The 21,483-nt window shown below is 38.0% G+C and overlaps 3 protein-coding genes across 5 annotated transcripts in view; all 3 read left to right on the forward strand.

The window, feature by feature from the left end:
* Nucleotides 1-161, forward strand: part of LOC100888883 (centrosomal protein of 131 kDa) — a 22,019-nt gene extending 21,858 nt beyond the window's left edge. For all 3 annotated transcript variants that reach the window (XM_030984279.1, XM_030984281.1, XM_030984280.1), the window contains exon 20: nt 1-161. This exon is cut by the window's left edge and continues 2,109 nt beyond it. The gene's annotated coding sequence lies outside the window, so the exon portion shown is untranslated.
* A 2,229-nt stretch (nt 162-2,390) lies between these two features.
* Nucleotides 2,391-5,333, forward strand: LOC586991 (alpha-2A adrenergic receptor-like). Its single transcript, XM_786748.3, has 3 exons — nt 2,391-2,732; nt 3,194-3,905; nt 5,017-5,333. The coding sequence occupies exons 1-3, from the start codon at nt 2,391-2,393 to the stop codon at nt 5,331-5,333; spliced, it is 1,371 nt and encodes a 456-aa protein (XP_791841.3).
* Nucleotides 5,334-8,668: 3,335 nt separating this feature from the next.
* Nucleotides 8,669-11,436, forward strand: LOC587010 (prokineticin receptor 2-like). Its single transcript, XM_030985091.1, has 3 exons — nt 8,669-9,013; nt 9,624-9,647; nt 10,720-11,436. The coding sequence occupies exons 1-3, from the start codon at nt 8,669-8,671 to the stop codon at nt 11,434-11,436; spliced, it is 1,086 nt and encodes a 361-aa protein (XP_030840951.1).
* Nucleotides 11,437-21,483: the final 10,047 nt, after the last annotated feature.

Consider the following 21,483-nt stretch of genomic DNA (forward strand, 5'->3'; position numbering starts at 1 on the left):
TATCTGTATATTTTAATGGATTATTGCCATTCATTTGTATTCATAGTATAAGAAGTGAAATTCTATACATTTTTGATAGTCTGTATATATTAGTGGTAATAGTTGTATGACAGTGTAAGATATTTAGATAGCTAATAATTATAAATAACTACAAGAATTCATGATGTTGATTAGTTGTTTGCTTTGTCAGGTTCATGGTGTTCGAGGCTTTAGTTGTCATGCATATTTCAGCAAAGAGATAGATAGAGAGAGAGAGAGAGAGAGAGAGAAGGATGGAAAGCAAAATAGAGAGAAAAGGAGATAAAGTGATGACGGTGGGAGGGGTGGATGGAGTAAGATAGAGATAGAGGGGAAGGAGGAGAGAGAGAAAAGGAAGGAGGCATGAAGATGGAGAAGAGGAGAGAGAGGAAAATTGAGAAGAAAATAAAGATATAGAAAAAGATATACATAAAATGGAAAATGAGAAAAAGGGAAAGTAAGGAAGAGCAGGAAGAATTGAAGAGAAAAAGGAAGAGCCATGAAGATGGAGAAGAGGAGAGAGGAACATTGAGAAGGAAATAAAGATAGAGAAAAAGATATACAGAAAATGGAAAATGAGAAAAAGGGAAAGGAAGGAAGAGCAGGAAGGATTGAAGAAAATGGAGGGAGAGAGAAAAAAACGAGATAGGGAGGGGAAGGAGAGAGAGAAAGGAGAAAGAACAAAATCGCAAGGTTCCAAAGAAAAGGAGAATGGAGGACAGACAAGGAAGTGGCTAAAGGGAGTGATAATAAAGAATAGAGGAAGCGGGAGGGGAGGGAGGAGGAGGAGGAAAATAAACATTTTGGCAGCTGGGGTAAGAGAAAGAGCGGTGAAGATAGGGAGAGAGCAAAAGGGAAAGAGAGAGAGAGAGAGAGAGAGAGAGACGAACAGACATACAGGGTGAGTGGGTGGGATAGGTGGCTAAAGAGAGAGGGAGAGTAGGTGATGATGATTCCCATTTATATGACGCCATATATCTGTTTCAAAAACATTCAAAGGCGCAAGCTCCTCCAATAAAGAGAGAGAGAGAGAGAGAGAGAGAGAGAGAGAGAGAGAGAATAGTAATGAATAGAGAATAGTAATGAAATGATATAAGTTTATGAGAGGGATACGGTGCATAACCATTCGAAACGAACAAAGATACAACGATCGAAATAAGGAATAGATTACTCCGTCACTCAAATTAATTAATTTTAAAAAGATAAATGCTGTCAACCGTAAACTCCACTAATCAAATAGATTGCTAATTTGTCTTCATTTATTCACTATGCAAATCGAAAAGCCCAACAATATTCTTTATTACAACGGAAAACAGAATGAGAACAACGTGATTGGTGATGCCAAGCAGACACATGGAGAAATATCGTGATCAGAAACAGCACAATATCTGTAAGGGTCACTTCTGTTAATTAACATTTGAGAAAATGAATTTGGTGCCTGCATTATAATACTAATATAAAGGCATAATGATGTCTTTCAATTTGTAGGTTATTTTCAATATCGGTTTCAACAATTACGATTAAGAGCTGTCACCCCCAAAAGTTAATCACTTCCCGGGTGGAATCTCGAGTCTCGATAATTATGTCAATATTCTTCTGGTCCAATCATGCAGGCCAGTGTTTTACTTTGAACAGAATATATAGAACAGAATATTCAGTCATGTGTTTCGTAGTGGTTTGTTTTAATTTGCATGATTCGGCTGAATATTAGTGCATTAATTTAGATGGGCGAAGAGTAGGGTGGAAACTAAGGTAGATATAGAGAGAGGGGAGAGAGGGAGAAAAAGAGAGAGAGAGGAGACGAGAGTGAGAGAGAGAGAGAGAGAGAGAGAGAGAGAGAAAGAGGAGAGAGAAATGTCTAGATCAGTGGCGGATCCAGGATTTTCCAATAGGGGGGCCAGAAATGTGAAAATCCTGGATCCGCCACTGATCTAGACATTTCCCCTCCCTCTCTTAGTCTTCTTTTCTTCCTCCCCTGTCCCACTGGTACCTTTTCTCTACCCCTCTCTCTCTCCCCCCCTCTCTCTCTCTCTCCCTCTCCCCCACTCTCCCTCTCTCTATCTACCTTAGCCTTCACCCTGCTCTTCGCCCGTCTCAATGCACTAATATTCAGCCGAATCCTGCCAATTAAACAAACCACTACAAAACACAATGACTGCGTATTCTGTTTATTTGTAAGGAGAAACATATTGACGACCCCCCCCCCCACCCTGGTTGAAATTCCTAATGCTGTATTCGGAAACGATGAGATGGAAATGAATTTTTGCTAAGTCATAATCCGAGGTGACGAGGATTCTGTTAAATTCGAGCCGCTGCAAATGCATCAATTTCTTCTCTCTGATGGTGTTGACAACTCTCTTCATGACATCACAATGGCCACAATTATAAACATCAATCATTCAACAACGACTGTATTCTCAACGACGCCACAAGGTCACGACCATGGTCTCAATGTCGACCACAATCCGACATCGGCCGTGATCCTCATCGAGGGCGTGACGCTAATCATCATCTTCCTTGGAGCGTTGGTCACCAATCTGATTGCGATGGTGACGATCCTTCGAGACAAGGTTCTGAGAAGGAAGTACCATAACTGGCTGATCCTGAACCTGATCATCAATGACCTCGGGGTCACGACCACCAGCATGTTATTCTCCGTCATTTCCGTGTTTGACAATGGCAATATCCTGGTCAACAGCGATGTCATGTGCCGGGTAAGAACCAAAGCCATTGGAAGCGGGATTTGGAATCAAGGAAATGGCTCCGATCAAAAAATGTGCAGCCTTATTTTCAATGTAAACTGTAGGCCCTACCTTTTGTTGTTTACCGCAAAAATGTAGATATTGGCTAGACAAAAAAAAAAATCAAATTCAAATGACCAGTGAGACAAAATGAACAAAATGTCATAAAATTAGGCTTTAAAGATTCTTTGCTTGATTTTAAAGAGGTTTAAGGGATACAAGTCAAATTGAAATGAAATATATGATAATTAAAGATCCGTATTCTACTAATTCAGGTAAGATTACATTTTGGGCAAAGCTTAAACCCAGCGTTGTGTGTAAGTTTGACTTGAAATCGGGCCACTGGATGATATATTTCAGTTGTTATTTCAACAATAATTAAAGAGGAAAGAGTAAACATCAATCATTCTGTGAATTTTTCCGATTCTTTAAAGATCACTGGAACCGCAGCTGCGATCTTCTTCTATGGCAACTTCTCAACGATTTTTTTCATCACCATAGACCGCTATCTGGGCGTTGTCTGGTCCATGCGGTTCCCTCCCTCCAAGAATCGAACCATCGGCTTTATTTTCATCTGTTGGGTGATGGCCATCCTATATGCCATGCCGCCTCTATTTAAGCTACTTTCCGACTATAAGTTTCACCCGGACAACTATCATTGTACACCTGTATGGGAGGCCTGTCTCTTCTACAGCATCTGCTTGGCAGTCATCTTTGGCGTCATCGTACCCGTCATGATGATCTGCTACACCGGCGTTGTCTGGACCTTGAGGCGGCAGGAACTGCTGCTTCGGTCTTTCGCCAAGGAAAACTGGTCAGCTACCCCGAATGGTGTGAGCACTGTATCCAGCGGGAAGGTGCACATACCAGCTGATAACCAAAGTGACCCGGACACCCAGAAGGAGACATCAATAGATACAGTGATCAAGTTGTCAGACATCCTCGTGGCCGACGACCACTACCCCTCTATAGACACTGCCAGTAAGACCTCTAACAGTGGGACACTCAAGATGCAGGAGAATGAAGATGGTGAAAAGGAGAGGGAGAAAGTGAGGAAGTCCACCAGGAATGAGAAGAAGAGGAAGAGGGAAAATCCTCGAATGACGCAGAACAATGTCCGTGCCAACAAGAGGGTTGCCCTTACAGGTAAAACTGTCTCTTTAAAAAAAAAAAAAAAAAACACTTTTGATTCTTGGTCAAGAAATCTTTCTTTAAAGGGCATTTAAAATATATACATGCACATTCGTAAGCTACCTTATAAACCTGAGGGTCATTCACTATGAATATGACGGACAAAGAAAGAGGACAAAATATACAGTTCCTCATTCTACCCTCAACAATTGCTGTGATAGACAAAGGATTATCCCTTCACTGCTATTATGTAAAAATGTGTAGAACAGGTGTCACATGCATATTTACATGTTCTACACATTTTTACATAATAGCAGCGAAGGGATGTTCCTTTGTCTACCACAGCAATTGTTGAGGGTAGCATGAGGAACTGTATATTTTGTCCTCTTTCTTTGTCAGTCATGTTTATAGTGATATTACGTGTCCGCCAAACTGCGGGAAAATGTGTACCCAAACACGATCACAAAGACATTCGAAAACTCAACCTAGAGCAATATCAGTATAGCCTCTATAGTCTATGTACCTCTTGACATGTGTAAACATTACCACAATGATGTATATTACGTAATCCGAAAATGATTTCGGCGGGATGTAAAATAGGGTATATACATTTGTCCTTCACTTGCTTTCTCGAAAGGTTTTGTGATCATGCTTCCATGCATTTCAACCTCCATTCTGAATATATTTGACCCATTTCGCAGAACTTACCATGTATTCTGATTTAACTCATAGAGCCTGCCATAAGGCTGCATGCACGCTATCGTTGTAGTGCGTTGTACATGCGAGCGAGCCATTGCTTCGCTGCCTTGTGCATGTTTGCACGCATTCGTAAAAGCAGTTATTGTTCATGATCATTAGACTGTGCTGTGTGTTTCGCACGCGCTATTCATAGAACCATCAGATTTTCTCAAAATAAACTTGGCAAGGGAGGTATTGGGGCTTGGCACAATGGGGATTAGCCCTATGGCATGATGAGAGTTAAAGCTGGTAAGATGCATGATCACCTTCGGGTACGATAATTCTTTTACCAAGTATTTTGGTGTTTGTTTTTCGGTGTTGAAGTTTTTTCATTTCATTTGCAAACCGTAATTTATGTGAACCGTCTCCTCCGTGCTTTTTTTCTCAGGAATATTACTGGTGATGACTATAGTGGTATGCTGGGCGCCATACTTTATCGTCCACTCCTGCTTCATACCCATCGACTCCGACCATTGGATGGGCGTGGCGACGATGTGGCTGAGCTATGCCAACTCCATGTTCGACCCTCTCATCTACACGTGCATGAACAGACAAGTCCGGGCCAGATACAGGGCCCTGTTTAGCTGGTGTCCAGGAATCAGTTGCAGATCTGTGCGAACTGGTTCTAAGACACCTACCCCCTGGACATCTACCCTACGGATTACCACCCCCAGTCAACCATCCCCAAGGACAACTACACTCTAGGACGAATACCCCCCCCCAGGACAACTACTCCCCGGACAACTACCCCCAGACAACTACCCCCTAGGACAACTACCCCTAGGACAACTACCCCCGGACAACTACACCCGGACAACTACCCCTCAGACAACTACCCCCTACGAATACCATCCTCTATGACAACTACCCCTGGACAACTATCCCAGGGGGTAGTTGTCTGGGGGTAGTTGTCCGGGGGTAGTTGTCCTGGGGGTAGTTGTCCTAGGGGGTATTCGTCCGGGGGGGGGGGTAGTTGTCCTGGGGGTAGTCGTCCTAGAGGATGATTGCCCTAAGAGGTAGTTGTCTAAAGGGGTAGTTGACTGGGGGTGGTTATCCGGGGGTGGATGTCCAGGGGGTAGGTGTCCGGATACGGTGCGAACGCAATATGGTCATAAAGTTATTCGGCCTGGCTCCTCTCCAGGCAGGATATCCTTAAATCTCTCTTAAAAAGATAATTCTGTTCATCGTGATACTAGGCCTGTCCTCATCAGCTCGAGATTGCCAAATATCCCGCTATATTTTAACTATCCCGATCGCAAATTATCCAGTCAATTTGCGTCTTCATCAGCCCAAAGTTGCAATTAGCGGGATATTTGGTCAAGATAATCATTTCAAGATAATTTATCTTGGGCTAGTTTGCAAAATATCACGCTATTCGTCCGGTGCGTCTTAAATTCACCAGCCCGAAGACTCGCACTATGCGCTTTAGCTGAGCAAAATATCGCGAGCTAATATCTCAAGCTCGAGTTTCAAGTTTCGAAGTCAAGTCTCGAGCTGATGAAGAGGCGATTTGTAACTTCGGGATTATTTCCCAAATCAGAAATAGCGGGCTATTTGGCAATCTCGAGCTGATGAAAACAGACCTACTGTTTCCTTGGTGAGGTAGTCAAGTTAGACAACACCAATACAGTAAGCCTGACTATCGTCACTTTCCAATCTAGAGCGAATGTTCATCACGATTTTCATTATACACGCTTCTATAGGACTTTGTATGTGATATTTATCTTATTTGACTTGACTCTCTTGCTGTTGTTTGATATTAAATTCAATTTATATGTGTTACATGTGTATTATGTATGCTTGTTATGGCGACCCCACCACAAACCCTCTGCTTTGGGGGAACTTCGCCTCCTTCCTACATTGTAAATATACATTTCATCATATGTTCATTTTTATTTTTGGAAGGAAATAAATGTATATTGAATCGATTTAACATATTGACTTAATTGCCTATTCAAACAAATTTGAAAAGTTTTGTTTCGATAGCATACTTTCACAAGTTTCTCTAATTCTCTCTCACTTCCTTGAAAATAGAAATGAATAATGAGAATGCACTATTTTGCGGTTTCGACTGTGGTTCTTCATAAAGTAATAGGGACTTTTAGATTTGCACGTCGGCATAGTGGACTGCTACGTGTGACGTCCTAAAAGTCCCTATTGTCTAGCTGATAACGAACCTTGGAAATGTCTTCTTAGATTTCATTTGACATGTATTCTTCAGGACAAAATTTAAATGATTATAAATGAACTTATAGCACTTAGTGCAGTAATTCTGATAAAAAATATGTCAATGAGATATATTTTCATATTGGTATGCATATATTGTCTATTCTTAAATTAAGGAGTACATGTAAAAAATATTTTTACACAATTATGTATCTTCACACAAGTATATTTAGTAATCAAATTAAAGCATTGACCATCATTATGACTGATGATATAACATTTTATAAGTTATTACATTAGTCTCATATGTTTGTTTTGTTCGATGGCATTTTATTTCTGCGTTCAATAACGTGACACAAAACAATCTATTATTACAGAAAATATACATAAGCAAATTTTCAGATATGGTGTCCAATCGATGTGTGCATTATTAATCATTTTGAGTTTGTTTAAATAAAAATGTGAAGACATACTGGTAGGGTTTTTGTAAATTGTGCTTTTTACATTAAATACATTTTAAATTGAGAAAGAAGGAATATGTGAAGATGGAAATCAATTCTACTTGTGACGGCCTGTATCGGATTCGATTTTATTGATATACTCTTTAATTATGTTTGGACTGCTTGTGAATATTTACTTGAACAAAAATACTTATATGGCTCTATCGTGTTCAGAAGGTTGATGGATGCCCTGACATTTGTTCCAGGAGGCAATACAACAGAACATGCACTTGATTTATAGGTATGGTTGCAATTTTGTTGTCGGTTGCCTGTACGGTTAGGACTACTTTTCGTTTAAAAAAGCTAAACATCGGGTTTACTTTCCACCAGAAAATCAAGTCTTCTGTAAAACTGCCCATGCCAGAAATAGCTGTCAGGAGGTAGTTGTCCAAGTATCCCGTACAAACAAATACGTTAAACAAAAGAAGTTTCCATTCAAATGGTGTTTACAAACATTAAAGAAATGTCCGGAAAACGCCCCGGCCCACAAAACATATCGGTCTCATTGGTGTCCTGAGAGTTCACGAGACCAACGTCGGTCTCATGGGGATGTCGGTCTACTAGGATGTCCCGTCTTGGAAAAAACGAAAGTAAGAAAGACCCGCTTGAATGTACATTCGCTTTTCAGTTTCCATCTTTGTCATCATTGTGGTTTAATTTCAATTTAGTGTCATTAATAAATATACTTTCAGGCACTGGACATTAGAGATTTATTAGAATGATCTTATTCAGCCACCCCTGCAGCATCCTCCTTCTATATATTAATAACATTTTTCAACTATAATTTTTCCACTTTCTGCTCTCTCCTTATTTATCTTTACCCATCAATGAGGTTTCTCTCTTACCCCTTCCTCCAATAATCTCATGGTGATCATCTCTCTCTCTTTCTATAGCTCTCTTTCTCTCTAACACACACACATACGCACACACACCCACACGCCCACATTTCGTTCTATCTTTCTTCCCCTCTCACTATCATTGTGTATCTCGCATTTCAGTTTCGTCTCTATCATTGTGACTTATTGTATTCTTTAAATCTCTAAGTTTGTTCCCCATTTTTTTACGACTTTATGTCTCTGTTTAACTCCTCCACCCCATTTTTCTGCATCATCTCTTATTTGTTTATAACAAACAACCCATATATATCGTGAATCATTTCCTGGACGGGAGCGAAACAAAGAAGTTTTTTTTTAGTACGTAATAATTGTTTAATAAATATTCAAAAGTGCAAAGTCATATTAAATGTAAAATATATCTCATATAGTCAGTTGTGTCAGGCTAGCAATTCATTTTGGGCGTTTTAGATGGAACAAGGCGCTGTACCTTTTCTTCTTTTGCGTGCATCGTACGACCGAACTACTTTTTGACATCACAATGGTTGCTAATCTTTCAAATGACCATCATGAAACAACCGCATTACCCTCACCGACGTCGTATGATCGTCATCGTGATCTCGTGATCAACCATGATCCGACATCGGTCGTGGTCGTTGTCGAGGGCGTCACCCTGATCGTCATCTTCCTCGGAGCGTTGGTCGCCAATGTGATCGCGATGACGGCGATCCTTCGAGACAAGTTGCTGCGGAAGAACCTCCATAACTGGCTAATCCTCAACCTTTTCGTAAACGACCTCGGTATAACGATTACAAGTATGTCTTTCTCTATCGTATCCGTCTTCGACCACGGTCAGTTTCTGGTCAACAACGATGTCATCTGCTTGGTAAGAATGTACTTTTTTTTTTGGAGGGGAAGATGACAGAGTTTATTATTAAAACTCTATCAACAGTAAGAGCATTTTGAGATTTATTATATTTTTATCTTAAGATTTTACCTGCAATATACCTTGAATATACCTTGAAGGCCACACCTCGCCATCGTGGTGATGAAGATCCAGTACATAGTGTGATGTGGCAAGGTTAAGGGGTACCATGGGACCCATTAAAAAAACCAGGTTGGAAAGAGATGTGTCGTTCGAAGCTGAGAAGTGTGGGAGCATCAATGGCAGTTTGTGGCAGCTTGTTCCATTTGGTTACAATTCTCTGGCTATAGAAATTTGTCCTGATGTCAAGGCGGCTTCTTGCTTTGGCTAGCTTCATGGAATGGCCTCTTGTTCTATCATAGTTAGCAAACTGAAAATAATTCTCGGGTTTGGAATTGTCGATTTTCTTTTATTATCCTGTAGGTTTGCAGTATGTCTCCTCTCTTCTTTTCTCCAAAGTAGTTAGTTTCAGTTTTGCTAATCTCTCTTCATATGGTAGATGTTGAATACTTGGAATGAGTTTTGTGGCTCTTGCTTGAACTTTTTCCAACTGTTGTTGGTCTCTTTCCAGGTAGGGACACCAGGCCTGAATGGCGTAATCTAAGTGGGGTATGACGGGTGATTTGTACAGTTTTAAGATCACTTCCTTACTCCTGAATGTAAAGTTGCGTTTGATCATTATCCTAGTGTCCTGTTTCCTTTATCTGCTGCTGCAGCACAGTGGGAGGCAACTTTCAGGGACTTGTGTACTATAACCCCTAAATCCTTTTCTTCTGTACTTTCTTTCAGCTGGGATTTGCCCATCGTGTATGTGTAGTGTGGGTTCCAAAATGCGTAACTCCACATTTGTCTGCATTGTATCTCATCTGCTATGTATTTGCCCATCTGTGAAGGAAATTTGCATGTCTGTTTCTAACATTGTCTATTTGCACTGGATGGATTAGCTTGGTGTCATCAGCAAATTTTCTAACTGTGATTATTTTATCGGTTAGCCCAATTTCGAGGTCATCCATGTATACCAGGAAGCACAGCGGTCCCATGACGGATCCCTGTACTACAGACCTGGTAACAGGTCTCAAGCTATATTTGGCTCCCTGGGTATAACAGCTTTCTGCTTGCGACAGTTGAGCCAGGCTTTTATCCACTGCAATATGTTACCATCTATTCCATGGACCTTGATCTTTTTTTACTAGTCTCTTGTGTTGGACGGTATCGAAGGCCTTTGCTAGGTCGAAAATATACAAACAATCAAAACAAGTTTAATATCAGAAGAAAGCTAACGATTAGTATATTCATTAGCCGCTCACCCCAAGGCCACCTGTCAACAATGAAACAAGTAAGGGCTTGCGAGAGCGGCCAAAGTACAAATGAAACTCGCTATGTTGCTCTTCTCCTACGCAAAAAGAGACGACATTGTACTGGATTACAATGATTTTTTCCGACAAAAGTACAGAGAAAGTGCATATCATTTTTTTTATATTATACTTTTTGAAAGGTTACCCACGTGACTCCCAGAAAGAAATGCACATTTGTGAAAATTTCACTTTTTCATGCAAAAATGCTTATTGGTCTATGCACGCAAGTCAGATTGAGCGAATGATACAACGTTTCCATATAATTATACTTTATACCTCATATGCGTATTCATTCTATCCCTGTATTGCCAGATAAATGGAACGGGGGCTGTAGGCTTCTTTTTCGGTAACTTCGCTACGATCCTGGCCATCTCTGTAGACCGCTATCTGACTGTTGTCTGGTCCACCCGCTTTCCTCCCACCAAGTCTAGGACCATCGTCTTTATCGTCCTCTGTTATGTGGTTCCGTTAATTAACGTCTTACCACCTATCTTCAAGTTCCTCTCCGACTTCAAGTATCACCCAGACACCCACCACTGTTCACCCGCCTGGGAGTCCTGTCTCTACTACATCATCTGCTTCACCATTATCTTCTGTATCACCGTACTCATCATGGTCTTCTGCTACACCGGCGTTGTCTTGACCTTGAGGCGACAGGAACTGCAGCTTCGGTCTTTCTCCAAGGACAACCGGACAGCTCCTCCTCGAGTTGTGACTCCTGAACCCAGTGGAAAGATTCTAATCTCAACTGACGTCACCAGCTACCGGAACATCAAGACGGCATCCTCAACAGATGAGGTGACTAAGTCTTCAGAGGACTGCCTGACCGAGGACTTTTTTCCATCTGTTGATGCAGACGTGGAGGAACCTTCCAACTGCCTCGCGCTCAAGATACAGGACCAAAAGGATCATGAAGACGAGATGACTCGGCGGAAGAGAAAACTTAAGAAGAGAAACCACCAATTGATGCAAGGCAACCTCAGTATGGAGAAGAGGGTTGCCCTGACAGGTACGAATTTCTCTGTTTGAATAACTCTCTGGATACCATGGGACAGTTGTTCGTACCTCTACAATTCTTAATATGTCCTTTGATGAAAGAACATCTAATTATTGTATCCTCTGGGAAAGGCACAATATAAATTAATTTATTATTATTATTTGTAATATAGTTATCATTATCATTGTTATTTTTATTATCATTATTAATTTAATCATTTATTCTTCCAACAATCATGATTAAAAAGGTGTTTTTATACCTCACTTAAGAAATCCATCCATCTGATTGGTCGAAATTGGAGTCGTGATTTTAGCCATTCCCGTACAAAATCGAAAAATGCCAATACCGGTTAATCCCAATAAACAAAATAACGTGAAAATCACGTTAATATCAAGGTATCGACTTGAGGAGAGTTACGTTCTTCAAACACCGGACATTTACGTAAATGTGTTAATACGTTTATTGCATTAGGTAACTTAAAACACACGTATACTAAATCACGCAATTGTCACTGCAATATCACCATTATAATAACGTGATTATCCCTACCTTGGAGACCATGGTTTGTAAACCTAATACTCCCGTGTTTGTTTGGTTATGAAATTACATCTTCATACACGAAATTATCGCTTCACAGAAACACGTGAAGCGTACGTTAGTGATAGTTTTAGTCAAAATATCTGCGTGACATTCACGTGAATATTACGAGGCTGACTTGAGATGAATCATGTTCTTCATTCACGTGAAATTTACGTCGAAAGGGAAGTTACTGTAACCCGCGTTCAACCCAATAATTACGCAAATGTTACACAATAAATGAACCAAAATAATGACGTTCTCATCCCGTTTCTGAACATCGTGTCTTGGATCTTCCATAATTACGTCCAGGCGCGCCGGAAGAGTTTGGGATTAGAGGGGGTTGTGTGTGTGTGTGGGGGGGGGGGGGGGGGGTGCAAACATCCCAGAAGAGAAAGCTAGTTGCTACTGGTCCATGTACCATTTAATTCCAACTGGTAACCCTGGAAATTGAAATGGGCTAAGTGATCCAGTTGATCCAGGCCAGCTATAATTCAACTGTTCTAGCTGAGCCATTAGAACCATTTGGTAAAACTTCCAACCAGTTGAACAGCAACAATACTTCAATACTGGTACGTCTGTATTTCCAATGTACTCTCTTAATTTCTAGGACTTAAATTTTAAATCCATTTTGAGACTTAAAATATTTCAAGTCTTTAAGACTTAATAAATTGGGAATTCGACTAAAAGTTTTATCGAAACCAGCTTCTAGATATAAATCTTGGAAAGACTTAAACTTCTCGCCAATCAGATGTGCATATTTCCAGTTGCACCTGTTGATGACTGACTGTTGGCATATTTCCAGTTGAACCAGCTGACACCAATTAATTTGCATATTGAATATGGGGTGCGTGCAGATCTATGTTTTTTTAACAATTTTTCTGAATTTACAGCATATTTCTTAATTACTGATGATTTAGGTATATGCAATTCATTTCGAAAATACTACAAATATAAATTACAAGTTATTAGGACATTTCGCTACCTCGTATGAATTCCATTTAATTAAACATGAATAAGGGAAACATTAACTATGAACTAAAATAATTTCAACTAGACTTTAATTCGTCACTTAGACGAATTAGGTGATACGTATGATAATGGTCTACATAACGAATAATGCATTACACGATATATTATTTTGTAAACTGCTTCTCCCATTCATATGCTTCTCCCATTATGATCTATTCATATGTCAAGATTAAATTGTGTCTCCTTGATCATCATGGATCTAGGGAAGATAGATTGAAACAATATATGACCTTCGACCCTGTGCAGTAACCAGTTACACATTTGACTCTAATTTACATCATGAAGAACACCTTTTGACGATTTTTATCTTATTCAAAGAAATGAAAATGTAATTGATAAATGATTATCATCATTATGATAATGATGATCATGATGATCATGATCATGATCATGAGCGCGATCATGACATCTTATTGAAAAAATGAGGGTTGATTTAGATAGCATATAGTCTCAGCTACAACATACTCACAAATCAACAAAATCCAAGCCGAAATAACGGCGATATTGCTCGCAAAAGACAGGAATGTAGACTCCAGATTTTAGAAAAAGTCATCTCCCATAGGGATTACACGCAAAAAGTAATGGATTAAGTGAAAATAGGGTAATAATAAAGTAAAAAGGGTTATTTATGACATTATTTGCGAATCTACGTGTTTAAATAATCAAAGGAGATGGTACAGTGAAGGTCAAAAGGAAAAAAAAGTGAGAAAAAAAAAGTGTTGGAGACACCCGGACTCGAACCAGGGATCTCGAGGTTGGAAGTCAAGTGCGTTACCGATATACCAAAACATCTCCCATAGCGATTACACGTAAACGGGAAATGGAATTCAGAAATCCTACTTTGCAAGTGAAATATGAGCTTGATCCTGGCATCTAATCGAAAAATAAAAGGCACACTTTTGATAGCTCATTGTCTCAGCTACAACATATCCAAAGCTCAGCGAAAACAAAGCTAAAACAACGAAGATTTTGCTCGCGAAAGACAGGAGTGTAGAATCCAGTTTTGAGAAAAAGTCATGTCCCATAGAGAATACACGCAAAATGTGAAAAATTGACATGCCTCCTTTAATCGCAAAAATACACCTTGATACTTGTGTCAAAAATAAAAATTGTGAATACTACATTTGTAGAAAATTGTCTCAGCTAGAACATATCAAAATTAAAAAGAAAATTGATCTATATTTACAGAGATACAATCAATTTCCCAAAAATATGCTGACGTCATAATATGCAAATTGAAATTTTGAGTTTGGAGGCCATTATGATGACGTCATGAGTTAATTGAGGATAAAATGAGACATGAAATCATATCTCCGACTCATAATCTATCCAAATATGAAAGAATATTAGGAGTTTCTATCTATTCTAAAGAGTTACAATGAATTTTATATAGGCATGTTTTTGCCCATGTATTGTGGATAAAGATAACGCAAATCCGCGCGTGCTGTCAACTTTGACGGACGCTCATTGCGTTATTAAAAGGTGAACAAATTATCAAAATGCTTGGAAAAATGTACCGAATATGATGACAGAAAAAAATCGGCGATTCTATGTTGCAAAATGCCAGTACGCGCGAAAACGCGCGCGCATGCGCGTGCGCGTAATTTTTTTATCAAATGCTCCATATGGCCTGAAACGTATGCAAAACAAATTTGGGATGATTTGGAGCATTTTAATTTTTTTCGCGCGCGTAAACGCGCGGACATAAACGTACGCGCATTTTTGCGCGCATTTATTGACTTGAAATTGACCGGACGGATATTGAGTTTAATCATGATAAATATGAATGAAAAATGGCTTTCCTTTATGAAGATATGATCATAAGTTGATTTTCACAAAATGGCGCCTGGATGACGTCACGATGACCTTGACTGTCTGAAAAGTCACACAGTTCTAAGTTAGACTAAGATCTATCATCATTGAAAGTTTCATGATAATGGCTTTATTCAGTCTTGAGATATCCTGCGAACAAATTCGAGGAAGAATAATAAAAATAAACTAGACTTTAATTCGTCACTTAGACGAATTAGGTGATACGTATGATATTGGTTTACATAACGAAGAATGCATTACACTATATCATATTATTTTATAAAATGCTTCTCCCATTATGATCCATCCATATGTCGAGTTTAAATTGTGTCCCCTTGATCATTATGGATCTTGGGAAGAAGGATTGAAACAATATATGACCATTGACTCTGTGCAGTAACCAGCTACACCTTTGACACTAATTTACATCATGAAAAACGCATTTTGACGATTTTATCTTATTCAAAGAAATGAAAATGTAATTCATAAATGATAATCTTCATTATGATAATGATGATCATGATCATGAGCGTGATCCTGATATCTTATTGAAAAATGAGGGATGATTTAAATAGCATATAGTCTCAGCTACAACATACTCAAAAATCAACTTAATCCAATCAGAAATAACGGCGATATTGCTCGCAAAAGACAGGAATGTAGAATCCAGATTTGAGAAAAAGTCATCTCCCATAGGGATTACACGCAAAAAGTAATGGATTAAGTGAAAATAGGGTAACAATAAAGTAAATAGGGTTGTTTATTACATTATTTGCTATTCTACGTGTTCGAATAACAAAAGGAGATGGTACAGTGAAAGGTCAACAAGAAAATAAAGTTAAGAATTTTTTTTTGGAGACACCCGGACTCGAACCCGGGAACTCAAGGTCGGAAGTCAAGTGCGTTACCGAGATACCAAAACATTTCCCATAGCGATTACACGTAAACGAAAATGGAATTCTAAAATCCCACTTTGCAAGTAAAATATGAGCATGATCCCGGCATAAGATCGAAAAATGAAGTGCACATTGGAGGTAGCTCATTGTCTCAGCTACAACATACCCGAAGCTCACCGAAAACAAAGTTAAAACAACGGAGATGTTGCTCGCGAAAGACGGAAATGTAGAATGCAGTTTTGAGAAATAGTCATGTCCCTTAGACAATACACGCAAAATGTTAAAAATTGACATGCCTCCTTTATTCGCAAAAATACGCCATAATGTCTTTGTCAAAATGAAAAATTGTGATAACTGCATTTGTAGAAAATTATCTCAGCTACAACATATCAAAATTGAGAAGAAAAATGATCAATATCTACAGAGATACAATCAATTTTCCAAAAATATGCATGCGTCATAATATGCAAATTTAAATTTTGAGTTTGGAGGCCATTATGATGACATTATGACTTAATTGAGGGTCAAATGAGACATGAAATCATATCTCCATTTCACAATCTATCCAAATATTAGGAGTTTCGATCTATTCTCAAGAGTTACAATGAATTTTATATAGGCATGTTTTTGCTCATGTATTGTGGATAAAGATAACGCAAATCCGCGCGTGCTGTCAACTTTGACGGACGCTCATTGCGTTAATAAAAGGTGAACAATTATCAAAAGGCTTGGAAAAATGTGCCAAATATGATGACAGAAAAAATTCGGCGATTCTATGTTGCAAAATGCCAGTACGCGCGGAAACGCGCACCCATGCGCGTGTGCGCGATTTTTTTGCGAAATGCTTTAAATGGCCTGAAACGTATGCAAAAAAATTTAAGACGATTTAGAGTATTTTAAATTTTTGCGCGCGCATTAACGCGCGCACGAACGCGTACACGCGCGTTTACGCACGTTTATTGACCTTAAATTGACCGGACGGATATTGATCTTAATCATGATAAATATGAATGAAAAATTACTATTCGTTATGAAGATATGATCATTACTTAATTTTCACAAAATGGCGCCTGGATGACGTCACGATGACTTTGAGTCTTTGAAAATTCACGCAGTTCTAAGTTAGACTAAGATCTATCATCATTGAAAGATTCATAACAATGGCTTTATTCAGTCTTGAGATATCCTGCGAACAAATTCGAGGAAGAATAATAGGAAGAAGAAACTAGATTTTAATTCGTCACTTAGACGAATTAGGTGATATGTATGATAATGGTTTACATAACGAATAATGCATTACACGATATATTATTTTATAAAATGCTTCTCCCATTTATATGCTTCTCCCATTATGATCTATCCATATGTCAAGATTAAATTGTGTCTCCTTGATCATCATGGATCTAGGGAAGATAGATTGAAACAATATATGACCTTTGACTCTGTGCAGTAACCAGTTACACATTTGACTCTAATTTACATCATGAAGAACACCTTTTGACGATTTTATCTTATTCAAAGAAATGAAAATGTAATTGATAAATGATTATCATCATTATGATAATGATAATCATGATGATAATGATCATGATCATGAGCGCGATCCTGACATCTTATTGAAAAAATAAGGGTTGATTTAGATAGCATATAGTCTCAGCTACAACATACTTAAAAATCACTAAAATTCAAGCAGAAATAACGGCGATATTGCTCGCAAAAGACAGAAATGTAGAATCCAGATTTGAGAAAAAGTCATCTCCCATAGGGATTACACGCAAAAAGTAATGGATTAAGTGAAAATAGGGTAATAATAAACTAAAAAGGGTTGTTTATGACATTATTTGCGATTCTACGTGTTTAAATAATCAAAGGAGATGGTACAGTAAAAGGTCAAAAGGAAAAAAAAGTGGAGAAAAAATTGTTGGAGACACCCGGACTCGAACCAGGGATCTCGAGGTTGGAAGTCAAGTGCGTTATTGATATACCAAAACATCTCCCTTAGCGATTACACGTAAACGGGAAATAGAATTCTGAAGTCCTACTTTGCAAGTGAAATATGAGCATGATCCCGGCATATGATCGAAAAATAAAGTGCACACTGGAGATAGCTTATTGTCTCAGCTACAACATACCTGAAGCTCAGCAAAGAAAAAGCTAAAACAACGGAGATATTGCTCGCGAATGAGGGAAATGTAGAATCCAGTTTTGAGAAATAGTCATGTCCCATAGAGAATACACGCAAAATGTGAAAAATTGACATGCCTCCTTTAATCGCAAAAATACGACATGATACCTTTGTCAAACTGGAAAATTGTGGTCACTGCATTTGTAGAAAATTTTCTCAGCTAGAACATATCAAAATTTGCAAGAAAAAAAAATCAATATTTACAGAGATACAATCAATTGTCCAAAAATATGCAAACGTCATAATATCAAAATTTAAATTTTGAGTTCGGAGGCCATTATGATTACGTCATGAGTTAATTGAGGGTCAAATGAGACATGAAATCATATCTCCAACTCATAATCTATCCAAATGTGAAAATATATTGGGAGTTCCCATCCCTTCTGAAGAGTTACAATGAATTTTGTATAGGCATGTTTTTGCCCATGTATTGTGGATAAAGATAACGCAGATCCGCGCGTGCTGTCAACTTTGACGGACGCTCATTGCGTTATTAAAAGGTGAACAAGTTATCAAAATGCTTGGAAAAATGTACCAAATATGATTTCGGAAAAAATTCGGCGATTCTATGTTGCAAAATGCCAGTACGCGCGGAAACGCGCACGCATGCGCGTGTGCGCGATTTTTTTGCGAAATGCTTAAAACGGCCTGAAACGTATGCAAAAAAAATTTAAGACGATTTAGAGCATTTTAAATTTTTGCGCGCGCATTAACGCGCGCACGGACGCGTACGCGCAGATTTGCGCACGTTTTTTGATCTGAAATTGACCGGTAGGATAATGATCTTATTCATAATAAATATGAATGAAAAATTACTTTCCGTTATAAAGATAATATCATAAGTTGATTTTCACAAAATGGCGCCTGGATGACGTCACGATAATTTTGAGTCTTTGAAAAGTCATGCAGTTCTAAGTTAGACTAAGATCTATCATCATTGAAAGTTTCATGACAATGGCTTTTGCCATTCTTGAGATATCCTGCGAACAAAATTGAGGAAGAATAATAATAATTTACTCTATACAGACACAAAATAAATACTAGACTTTAATTCGTCACTTAGACGAATTAGGTGATACGTATGATATTGGTTTACATAACAAAGAATGCATTACACATGACGATATCATATTATTTTATAAAATGCTCCTCCCATAATGATCTATCCATATGTCAAGTTTAAATTATGTCGATCCCTTGATCATTATGGATCTAGGGAAGATAGATTGAGACAATATATGACCATTGACTCTGTGCAGTAACCAGTTACACCTTTGACTCTAATTTACATCATGAAGAACGCATTTTGACGATTTTTATCTTATTCATAGAAATGAAAATGTAATTGATAAATAAGAGCTTATGCCTGAATAATTAAAAATGAATAGTGTATGACGTCACGATGTCCCGGCGTAAATGAAAAGTCAAAATAAATGTGAGAATACATTAACGATCATTTTGAGTTGTCGATGTGAGATTCACTAGTTGCTTGAAAATAAAATCTTTAAATATCGGATGGATATATACTGTCACTGTATAAGGAATGTGGATTAGAGGGATATTGATCCGTCAGTCTTTCTTGAAGGCTTGTCAATCAAAGAAATACAAAGATTTGAATGTATTTCGCTCAAGAAATTACATACAGCATTGCCAGTAAATTTCACAGGATCAATGTTAAAATCTCCCATTATATACACCTGTTTATGTTCAGTATGTGTTTTTTGTAAAACATTTTCAAAGACAGGGATGAAATCATTGATATTTGATTGGGGTTTCCTATATATGACACCTACAATAATATTATTATGTCTCGGCAAATTGCTTTCAATAAACAGTGATTCATAGTTGTATGATGGGTATAATATAAATATATCATTGCGTATTTCATATTCAAAATTGTCAGCGACCAATAGACCAACACCTCTACTCTTTTCTACTTGGCGATTAAATTGTATAAATGAATGACCAGACACATTGAATAATAGTGGCGTACTATCATTAACCCAAGTTTCTATACATAAGTACAGATGAAATTGGATAAAGCATTACAATGTATGTTTAAACTACGCGAATTAAAATGTAAAATACTAAAATGATAGTAAATGTTACTGAATTCAGTCGTAAAATCCTCATCAATATAATATTTACAGTTCAGAAACCTACTGAAATGAAACTCATATTCTTTTTCGGATAAATAGTTTAAATCATTGATATCAGTATAAGTATATGTAGTATTACTACCAAATATTGAATGAAGTTCGTCATTATTCAAGTCTTGAATAGGAAATGAACAATGAGAACAGAGTGGGTTATTAATGTAGCCGAATGCTCATGTTCTCTATAACGCTCATTTTATGTATTTTATTACCAGAGAAAAAAAGATGTCAGTCAGTCACTCAATAGTGTCTGAGAGTAAAGTCTAGAAAGTAGTTTCCTTACATAATTTCAATACGAGGACACTGCTAACGTTTAAGTTTCACAAATAGGACATACGTGACATATTCATCATTTCAACATTCAACTGAAAATTGTGACATGATCTCATCATCTGATCAAAAAACTAAAAGCACCGTTTTTATAGCCCATGGTCTCAGCTATAACATACCCCAATTTGGGAGAAAACAGAGCACACATAAGATAGATAGTGCTCATAGATGAATGCCATGTAGATTCATGATGTGAACGAAATTCACCTTCCATAGACATAACACGCAAATGACGAAAATTCTGACATGTGGCCTTTAATTGAATTTTGTACTATGATGACCTCATTAAAATGAAACTTAGTGAAAAGTGATCTTGTAGAGAATTGCCTTATCTACAACATATCGACATTTCAAAGAGAATCGATGAATATTGAGAGAAATACACTACATTTTCCATAAATACAATGACGTCATAATATGCAATTTTGTATTTTTGACTTCCAAGGCCATTATGATGACGTTAAGATGTACTTAATGGCCAAATGAGATATGAAATCATACCTCCGACTCATACTCTATCTAAATATGACAAAAAAATTGGTAATCCCTATTCATCCCAAAGGACTTTTTATAGGCATGTTTTTGCCCATATATGCAATGTATTACAAAAATCGCGCGTACGGACGGTAATCTTGAACGGACGCTCATTCCGTTTTTAATAGTGATAAAGAGCTAAACATGGTATCAAATTTTCCGGAAAAATATGAGGAATATTCGGTCAAAAGCTTTTGCGGAGAAATTATTTTTCGTTCGGCCGTGACGAACGAAAACGTCCAAAAATGCGTGTTTTGCGTGATTTTTTATAAAATGCTTATAATGGCCTGAAACGTATGCCAAAAAAATTTAAGACGATTTTGAGCAATTTAAAATTTTACGCGCGCATTAACGCGCGCGCCTACGCGTACGCGCATTTTTGCGCGCATTTATTGACCTCAAATTGACCCGACGGATATTGATCTTATTCATGATAAATATGAATGAAAAATAACTTTCCGTTATGAAGATATGATCACTAGTTGATTTTCACAAAATGGCGCCTGGATGACGTCACGATAACTTTGAGTCTTTGAAAAGTCACGCAGTTCTAAGTTA

This window comes from Strongylocentrotus purpuratus, unplaced genomic scaffold (genome assembly GCF_000002235.5).
Source record: "Strongylocentrotus purpuratus isolate Spur 01 unplaced genomic scaffold, Spur_5.0 spur5_scaffold_14, whole genome shotgun sequence".
NCBI lineage: Eukaryota > Metazoa > Echinodermata > Echinoidea > Camarodonta > Strongylocentrotidae > Strongylocentrotus > Strongylocentrotus purpuratus.

Coding starts and splice junctions, on each gene's coding strand:
- LOC586991 (XM_786748.3), top strand. CDS start 2,391: ATGGCCACAATTATAAACATCAATCATTCAACAACGACTGTATTCTCA. Junction 2,733..3,193: donor ACAGCGATGTCATGTGCCGG/GTAAGAACCAAA, acceptor GATTCTTTAAAG/ATCACTGGAACCGCAGCTGC. Junction 3,906..5,016: donor CAAGAGGGTTGCCCTTACAG/GTAAAACTGTCT, acceptor TTTTTTTCTCAG/GAATATTACTGGTGATGACT.
- LOC587010 (XM_030985091.1), top strand. CDS start 8,669: ATGGTTGCTAATCTTTCAAATGACCATCATGAAACAACCGCATTACCC. Junction 9,014..9,623: donor ACAACGATGTCATCTGCTTG/GTAAGAATGTAC, acceptor GTCTCTTTCCAG/GTAGGGACACCAGGCCTGAA. Junction 9,648..10,719: donor GGACACCAGGCCTGAATGGC/GTAATCTAAGTG, acceptor CTGTATTGCCAG/ATAAATGGAACGGGGGCTGT.